The sequence below is a fragment of the Haliaeetus leucocephalus genome, unplaced genomic scaffold, assembly GCF_000737465.1.
Source record: "Haliaeetus leucocephalus isolate CR32 unplaced genomic scaffold, Haliaeetus_leucocephalus-4.0 Scaffold164, whole genome shotgun sequence".
NCBI lineage: Eukaryota > Metazoa > Chordata > Aves > Accipitriformes > Accipitridae > Haliaeetus > Haliaeetus leucocephalus.
This window is the reverse complement of record NW_010972600.1, coordinates 1,027,391-1,035,988: the sequence shown is the minus strand read 5'-3', so window position 1 is coordinate 1,035,988 and position 8,598 is coordinate 1,027,391. Positions and strand designations below refer to the sequence as shown.

General features: G+C 57.3%; 2 protein-coding genes across 3 annotated transcripts; one reads left to right on the top strand and one right to left on the bottom strand.

Annotated features, from left to right (window-relative positions):
* Positions 1-644: 644 nt before the first annotated feature.
* Positions 645-3,263, top strand: GAMT (guanidinoacetate N-methyltransferase). The gene is made up of 6 exons (XM_010563179.1): positions 645-828; positions 1,520-1,665; positions 1,746-1,809; positions 2,145-2,212; positions 2,676-2,786; positions 3,123-3,263. The coding sequence occupies exons 1-6, from the start codon at positions 645-647 to the stop codon at positions 3,261-3,263; spliced, it is 714 nt and encodes a 237-aa protein (XP_010561481.1).
* Positions 3,264-4,580: 1,317 nt separating this feature from the next.
* NDUFS7 (NADH dehydrogenase (ubiquinone) Fe-S protein 7, 20kDa (NADH-coenzyme Q reductase)) lies at positions 4,581-8,585 on the bottom strand. 2 transcript variants are annotated; one of them, XM_010563180.1, is made up of 8 exons: positions 8,518-8,585; positions 8,141-8,177; positions 7,764-7,832; positions 7,190-7,307; positions 6,315-6,494; positions 6,184-6,230; positions 5,286-5,374; positions 4,581-4,787 (listed from the first exon to the last, which is right to left on the bottom strand). In XM_010563180.1, exons 1-8 carry the CDS (start codon positions 8,531-8,533, stop codon positions 4,690-4,692), a joined length of 654 nt encoding a protein of 217 aa, XP_010561482.1. In that variant the 5' UTR covers positions 8,534-8,585; the 3' UTR covers positions 4,581-4,689. The 2 variants fall into 2 exon arrangements, with proteins under 2 accessions (XP_010561482.1, XP_010561483.1); XM_010563181.1 differs by lacking the exon at positions 8,518-8,585 and having other exon boundaries at positions 7,190-7,355; positions 8,141-8,374.
* Positions 8,586-8,598: the final 13 nt, after the last annotated feature.

Here is an 8,598-nt window from a genome sequence, read left to right as displayed (position 1 = left end):
TTCCCCGGGCCGGTGCCTGGCTCAGCGCCCCCCCCGTAGCCCCCCAGGACCATCCCTTCCACTCCACCCAGTGTAGCCCGGCTCTGCTGTGAGGGGGTCCGGGTCACCCCCGGCCAGGCACAGCACCGTGCATGGAGGAGCGGGGGGCCACGACCCTGTGCACGGCCCCCGGTGCACGGCACAGCGAGGGGAAAAGCGTTTCCTCCGTGTGTTGTGTGTCCCTCAGTTGCAGTGATCCAGCTCCGGCAGGCAGCGGTTCTGGTCATTCCCACTCCAGCCACCCATGGCATGGTGCCACCAGGAGTGGGGCCCAGCTCCTGCACCACCACTCCCCCCAGCCCTGCTCCAACATGGAGCACCAGGTCACTCCCACCCAGCTGTGCCTGTGCAGGCAGCCATGCATGGCTGCTCGGGGCCTGGCAGCCCCTGCCTGCCTCATGGTGTCCCCCACCCCCCCGCCACCCCCAGCTTCTGATAAGGAATCCATTTCACCCAGAAGGTCGCCAGCTCCCCGTGCACACTCAGCACTTTTCCAGCCCTTGGCTATTTAAAACTGGCCAAGAGCCGAGAGGCCCCTTTCCCTCCCCCAGCACTGCAGAGCCCAGCCGGTGGACTTTCCTCCCCACAGCAGCGACGGCACAGCCATGAGCACCCAGACAGTGGCAAGGCCCATCTTCGCAGAGGGCGAGGATTGCCGGGCGGCTTGGCGGGAGGCACCAGCTGGCTACGATGCACCTGACGCCCACCTGGAGATCCTGGGGAAGCCGGTGATGGAGCGCTGGGAGACCCCCTACATGCACTCGCTGGCAGCTGTGGCCGCGTCGAGGGGTAAGGGTGGCTCCACAGGCTTGGGGCCGTGCTGTGGGGGTGCAGCTCAGGCATGAGGAGCAGGCAGCTTTCCCATGAGCAAACAACGTTGGGGGGGGGGACACGTTGCTGCTGGGGGACCCCACTATATGCGCCCCGCTTGCCGCCGGTGCTCCCCACGCAGCAACAGTGGGCATGGGGCCATGGTGGCACTTGTGCTATTGCGTCAGGGTGACACATTCCCAAAAGGGGCTGGGCCGCGAAGATGGCAGGGGGTGGGGGTGCAGCCGCTGGCAGGGGCAGAGCACAGCCCAGCTGGGACCTGCTGCTCTTTGGGTTGCATTTCCTGCATGCCAGCGGAGAGAGGGTATCAGCAGCACCACTGCAAGCGGTTGCTTGTTCCCACTGCAGCTGCCTGGGCGGGGGGGGTGTCAGTGGGGGCAAAGAGCTGCTGCAGGGTGCAGCTGGGGAGGCAGCGGGTGATGGGGGCACGGGGCTGCTCCCGGCTTCTCACCCCAGGATGGACAGCACCGTGCTTTACCAACGTGTGCCAAAAAAAGCCCCATTCAGAGAAAGAGCGGGGCAGCATTTGGGGCTGCGGGGGGACTCCGAGGTGGAGAAAACCAGGTCTTTGTGTTCGCTGGGCTTGCACCGGCTGCCCGGCATTCCTGGGGAGGCATAGGCCCCCCCCCAGCTGCCCTCTCGTCCCCAGGTGGCTGCGTGCTGGAGGTGGGCTTCGGCATGGCCATCGCCGCCACCAAGGTGGAGGAGTTTGACATTGAGGAGCACTGGATCATCGAGTGCAACGAGGGAGTTTTCCAGCGGCTGGAGGAGTGGGCCAGGACACAGCCGCACAAGGTCTGGGACGGGTTGTGCCGGTGCGCGGTGCCGGTGGGCGCCTGCTGCCGAGGCTCACCCCTCTGCCCTCCCGCCCACAGGTTGTGCCCCTGAAGGGGCTGTGGGAGGACGTGATACCGACGCTGCCGGATGGGCACTTCAGGGGTAAGGCACCGCATAACTGAGCCCGGTGGGACTGGAGAGGGGGTGACAGGGTGGGAGTCCCCATGGCAGGGCTCACGGTGCAGGCAAGCACTCAGCCTGGCTCCCTCCCGCAGTGGCGGGGACGGACTGTGGCCAGTGTGCCCGGGGAGCAGCACCTTGTCCTGGGGAGCAGCACATCACTGCCTTCCAGGGGTCGGAGACATGGGGTGCAACTTTAAATAGGAAAAAAAACAGTAACAGGCCATGAAGGGGGATCTTCCCCCTGGCACACGAGCCCCACTGGCACCTCGTTGGTCTCTCCCAGCTAATGGGCGGTCTCCGGTGTTTCTGGGCAGGGATCCTGTATGACACCTACCCGCTGTCGCAGGAGAGCTGGCACACGCATCAGTTCACCTTCATCAAGGTAACATGGCGGGGTGCGGCACCCACACCTCCCACCGCCCTTTGTGAGGGGCCGGAGCCCCCGGCTCAGGTGGGTGTGGGGGACATGGAGGGCACACGGGGCAGAGAGGAGAATTTCGGAGCTCAGGAGTCAAAGCCAGAGCCGGGTGTTGGTCTGCAACCCCTGCCATTCCCAGCACCCTCCCTGCCACCTGGGACTTAGTGCCCTCTGGAAAACCCCAATGTCCCCGTGATGTCCCCAGCATGGCGTTGGTGTTGGCAGCACTTTCAGTCTGTGTGGTCACAGCCAGCCAGAGGGGAGCAGCAGGAGGGCGTGGAGGACAGGGCCAATGTCCAGCTCTATGGGGAGAAGCAAGAGCTTGGAGGGGGATAAGGTGGGGGCCGGGTGCTGAGCGCTGGGTGCTCTGCAAGGCGGGGGCCAAGTGCTGGGTGCTGAGCCAGGTCCCCCTTGATTCTCATTGTAGGACCATGCCTTCCGCTTGCTGCAGCCCGGCGGGGTCCTCACCTACTGCAACCTGACCTCCTGGGGGGAGCTGCTGAAGACCAAGTACACCGACATCGAGAAGATGTTTGAGGTGAGCATTGTTCCCCGGGCTGGGGAGGCCCTGGCACCCCCAGCCCAACCTGGGGTCCCCAAAGCCACCCTGTCAGCCTGCGCACCTCCTGCATCCCCAGGCACTTGCCTGACACTGTGGCCACGGAGCAGCACAAGCCAGAGCACTCCATGGCTGTTTAACTCATCTGTGATGGCTGGGGCTCAGCAGGGAACACGGGAGGGAAGGTCAGAGGGATTTTGCCCGCAGCAGCCCAAGACAGCGCTCCCGGCTGCTCGTGCTGTCCCGTCTCAGACGGACCAGGTCTCGGGAGCATCTCCAGTTGCATCCAGGCAGCTCAAACCTCCTCTCCCACAGGAGACCCAGGTAGGGCAACTGGTGGAGGCCGGGTTCAAGAAGGAGAACATCAGCACAACGGTGATGGACCTGGTCCCCCCCAAGGACTGCAGGTACTACTCCTTCCACAAGATGATCACACCCACCATTGTTAAGCAGTGAGGGTGCCGGCAGCCTGGCACCGTCCTTCGGGGCTGCTCCGAAGCCGCAGGAAGCAAACGCTAAGGAGAAGAGGCTGATTATGTGCACTGCAAGGAGAAAAACTCTTATCTCCTTTGATGCTATTGAGAGAAGATTGAAGCTGATTAATCTGGAGACCGGAGATGGCTGGAGGCTTATGATGGAAGTCCTGGGTCTCCAGGGGACCTCCTGGACAAAAGGACTCAGGACTCTCGCCTCACCGCAAATGTCACCAAGCCCGATGCAGCCCCCTGCCTTGGAGGGGTCTTCTGGGCTCTGTGGAGGAAGGTCCCACCCTGCATCTGTCCCAGAGGCCGGTTTCTACTCAAGACTCACCGTCATCTCCAAATACCTCAATTAAGCTGCAGTTCAAGAGTGTGGCTCAGAACCTTTAGCCAAAGGGGTTCAAGGACGAGACGTTTCTTCTAAAAACTGGATCATTTTTAGAAGCCATGGGGTGGCTTTCCACACACAGGCCAAATAATCTAAACCTGGCAGGAGAAATGGGGAAGACGGGGCAGTTGGAGGCATTTCGACTGCTCCTGGAGCAACTCTCCAGTGAAGGTTCCTGATACTTTTGGCTAAAGCCCACTGCAGCGAGTTCTGCTCCTGACAACCTCCTTGCAGTTCAATAGCGCATAAATGACGTTTCCTCTCTCTACCCAGACGGGGTAAAATCCATTAAAAAGCAATGAAATAAACAACTGCTGTTTCAGAGCAATTTATTTGTCTTTCAAAAGTGCGTGTGTAAATTCTGCCCTGACTGTTCCTCATCCCGGGCTGCCAGGAGAACACCACACCAGGCTCCTGGGACGCATCCAGTACCAAAGCCCACCACGGGCTGCTTTATTCCTACTGTGCTAATGAGTGCTGCAGCATTCATTTTTATTAGTCATAGTCTGATTTTAAGCATTATTATTTACTTACATTACAGAAATATAATTAATTTCTGGCTGCTGAGCACACAGATAGAAAGGATTTATTAGATCCTTTGTAGGAATTATAAACAAAAAGCAGGTGGCGAGTATGAGACAAGCTCAGGGAGGCCTTGGGGCTCACCTGGATGTGTGATGGTCTCAAAACTTCCCAACAAAGCTGAAGAGCAAGTCCTAGGTTTCTGGCAAGGCATTTATATCATGATAGGTAACTTCAAGCATTCTCCTTCCCTCATGGGCTATTCAGACCAGAAAACACCACACCAAATGTTATCAAATTCAACTCCTGCTTCTTAATTCAGTTTTTAAACAAGTTAAAAACACTTTGGATAACAGGGATATATTAAAGACAGAAGAGCATCTTAACCAGGTAGAGGTTTATTGGAAGGCTTGTGAGAATACAGATTTATTGTGCGTACAAATGCAAGCAGGTGCCCCAGGTGGGCAGTAGTGGGTAGGTCATAAATAGGAGGCTATTTCCTGTACCAGATCTGAATCTTCTTCTCCCGTTTGATTTTCTTCTGAAGCTGCAGGATTCCGTACAGCAAAGCTTCAGCAGTAGGTGGACAACCTGCGGGAGAAAAAGGAAGCCCACAGGGCTGCTAGCTGCACTGAAATGTAGCCAGCAGAAGAACTACCCACAAGCTTTACCCCAAAGCAGGCTGTGACTTCCCTCTGGCTTCGTGTATGTCTCAGGCTGCAGAGTTCATAAAAGCAAGAGGGCTCCTTTAGTTTAAAGCAACTGATGGTGTTTTTTGAAAAAGGCCTTTACAAAATGTAGAAAGGCTTTGCTTTTAAGCAAGGTGGTATCTCACAGGAGATTATGTGGTTGACTAAACTACAGCCCACACTTTACACAACTATTACTGGCGAGTGACATCACCAGAGCTCCACTCGCTTACTGGAAACCCCAGGCAGATCTTCCTGAAACATCTGCAACTTCAGCAACACAACTTGAAACAGAAAGATCTTCAAAAACTACACCAAGCACCTTCAAAACGTACAAAATTAACTTCACTCCTGTCCTGCTCCAAGTTAGCACCGCAGCACGCAGAGCTGTGTTTCCTACCTGGCACGTAGATGTCCACTGGCACAATGCGGTCACAGCCCCTCACCACGGAGTAGGAGTAGTGGTAGTAACCCCCGCCGTTGGCACAGCTGCAAGAGACGGGTGGGTTTCAGCACCTTGTTAAATGCGGCTCAACAGCCCACAGGAAAGATGAGCAGGAGGCAAAGGAGAAGGTGAACCTGGCATGCGAGTGCTGTGAGGCAAGGAGCCACCGGACAGATTTTACAGTAAGGAAGGGATGGAGCAGATGCCAAGGTTTACGCCGTGGCCATTCAGCTTCTTCACAAGCCTTGGCTGAAAGGCAGAGGCTACACTCGCAGGCTGTTACATTTCAAGCTGAATCAAACCAAACCGAACCATTTTCATCACTCTTACAAAGCAGATATTCAGAGGGTCCTTCCTCTCTACTGCAAAACCTTTTTTATTTTGCCACACCTGTACAGAGTGTTTCTAGAACTCTTTCTGTCCCCTCCAGGCCCTGGTGAAATGGCCGCCCTTTGGCCCCAGGAGCCCCAGAAGACAAACAAGTAGTCAGTTCCATCATGCCAGAGCTCCACAAAGCTCAGATTTTATGCTGCACAGTAGAAGCATTTTGAAAGCTTTCGTCTAAATGCAAATTCTGAGATTCTCGACATATACAAGTCCGTGGACTCTGACAGCCGCAAAAACCCCAGAATCTTTCACTGGGAAGACTTTGCAGTTCACGGTGACTTGACAGACATCATCCTCCTCACCCAAATCAAAGGGAGTCTTTACGTTTCATTTGTAACAAGGCCTCTGTATATAATTTAAGGGGTTGGAAATACAAATGAGAAACAGGTTCCCCTCCCTTCATCTCCCCACTCAAGCAGAGACACCAATTCTCTCCCTCGGAGGATAAGGATGTCCCGGTACTTACCTCCCCATGGAGACCACGTAGCGAGGCTCCGGCATCTGGTCGTAGACCTGCAGAACACAGACATTTCAGACCACTTTCTACTTGCATCCAGCACGTGCAGCCATGTGCAAGGCGTCCACTGCAGTCCGTACCTTTCGAAGAGCTGGAGCCATTTTGTTCGTCAGGGTGCCGGCCACAATCATGACATCAGCTTGCCGGGGACTAGCTCGAAACACCACCCCAAAGCGGTCCATGTCATAGCGGGGAGCCGCCATGTGCATCATCTCCACAGCGCAGCACGCCAAGCCAAACGTCATCGGCCACAAGGAGCTCTGCAGCAGGAGAGACGCGGGTTATGGGTAAGAACACTGAAAGCAGGAGCTGAGACCCTGGGTGGGTGACTCACAGAACAAGAGTTGATCAGACAGAAAAGGAAACAGAACAAGAAAAGTTTCAAGGTCTGTTTAGTCAGGGCATCATAAACGAAAACGGTGTTTGCCATTACACAGGACAGCAAAACCCACAGCTCCAGGGAAATAGAAGTGCATTTGTGGCCTCAGAGATGCTGAAGGCACCCAAAGCCGTAGAGTCTCCCCTTGACATCTCATGCTGCTGAAGCGGCCACCTCAGAAGCCCCGCACAAGGGCTGGAGAAGGGAAAACTCAGTTCAGCCAGAGCACACTGGATTCAGGGCAGTGTCACTCCACTGCACAGAGCAGCTGCTCATTACAAGGACTACACAAAACCAGAAAGTGCCTTTTGCTCGTTACTGAAGGAGAGCTCTGTTTAGACAGGCAGCCTGCGCTGCTTTGCACCACCCTCACATTAAACGTCTCTTCTCTCTCCCACTATGACACAGTACCCCAAATGTCAACATCTAGCCAAGAAACTTGGCTATTTCCCTGTGGAGAACTTTGAACCTATTTTTATCCTGAGGAGGAGATGGCTCAAATCCATTCCCACCAGCACCTCAAAGCATTCAATACCATTTCTCTCTCTAGTGAGCATGACAGTTTCAGTGACTCACCCTTCGCGCCCAGTTGATCAGGTCATCGAGTTTGGTGACAATATATTCACCCCTGCTAGTGGGCACATAGGATTTTTTCTGGACAACAGCTGAGCTCTTTTGCTGGACTTGGACAGAGCTGAAGACAAACGGCATAGTAGTATCAGTCTCCAATTATTAAGCGTAACTGCAGAATACAATCATTAGCCTCGAGCAGCTGTGATCCCATAAAGAATCCATGGTACACTGCTTATGGACAATCTCACACCCTCTGCTACCACTGGAGACTGTGTTTATAACAGGGTTTTTCCCCCCCCCCCACTGTGAGGAGATCTGTGGGGTTTTGTTGCTCAGGCAGAGCCCCTCTGTTCGCAGTACCCAAATTACGGAGCGTGCCTGTCGGGCTCATCACAGACTGACAGCAGCCTGCCAGTCAACCTTGGCTTTTAAGAAGTGAAGTGCGGAAAAGACGGTCATGTGTGGGGAGACAGAGCTACAGCAAACAGAACCTTTTTTTCCCCTGCACCACCCGGGATCCCCCACCCGCGGGAGGAAGCTCACAGCCCAGGAACCTGCCCTGAAGCGCCAGCGTTACCTGTCGGCGCGGTCAACCGCTGGTGTCTGATGGAGCAGCCGAGTGTGAACGGATGTCACGGCACCCGGCCTGGGAAAAAAGAAAACCCATCGCACCCCGGTGCGACACGCTCCCACAGCCCCCCCGCTGTCCATGCTGCCCCCCCCCCGGGGGGGGGGGGGCTGAGCCGCCCCAAAAAACGGAGAAAGCAAGCGCTCTGATCAAAGCCAGCGGGAGAAGAGAACCCCGCTGAACACCCAACCCTCCCACCCACCCCGAGCCAGCTCGCTGGGGGCTCCCCGGCACGGGAAGGGGGGATCGGGGGGTGTCATCGCCCCGGGGCCCCCCCCAGCGCTCCCACCCACGGACACCCAGCGCCCTCCGGCCCCGGCCCTCACCGCCAGGCCGGCACTCCGCGCCGAGAGAGCCGAAGACCTGCAACGAGAGAGGACGGGAGAGCTCAGCTCCGGCCGGAGCCCCTCACCGGGGGAAAGGCGAACGGCCCGAACCCGGGAGAGAGCTCAACGTGGGACCCCCGTCCCGGGGACGAGCCCTGGGCTGTCCCGCAGGGGACGGGGACGGGGACGGGGACCCCCCCTCCCCGTCACAGCCCGCTTCCCCGGGGAGAGCTGCGGTCCCTGCCTCGCCCCGGAGACCCCGGCCCGGTCCCCCCCCAGGGCCCCGGGACCTCCAGCGCGGCCCAGGTCGCCCCCCTCCAGGCCTCTCCCCCCGGCCCCGTCCCTCCGCAGAGGACCGAGGCCCCGGCCCCGCTCACAGCCCAGCGCCGCCATCTCGCCCGCAGCCCTTCAGGCAACCTCTGGGCGCGGTGCACCCGCTAAGCGGCCCCGCGTCGAGG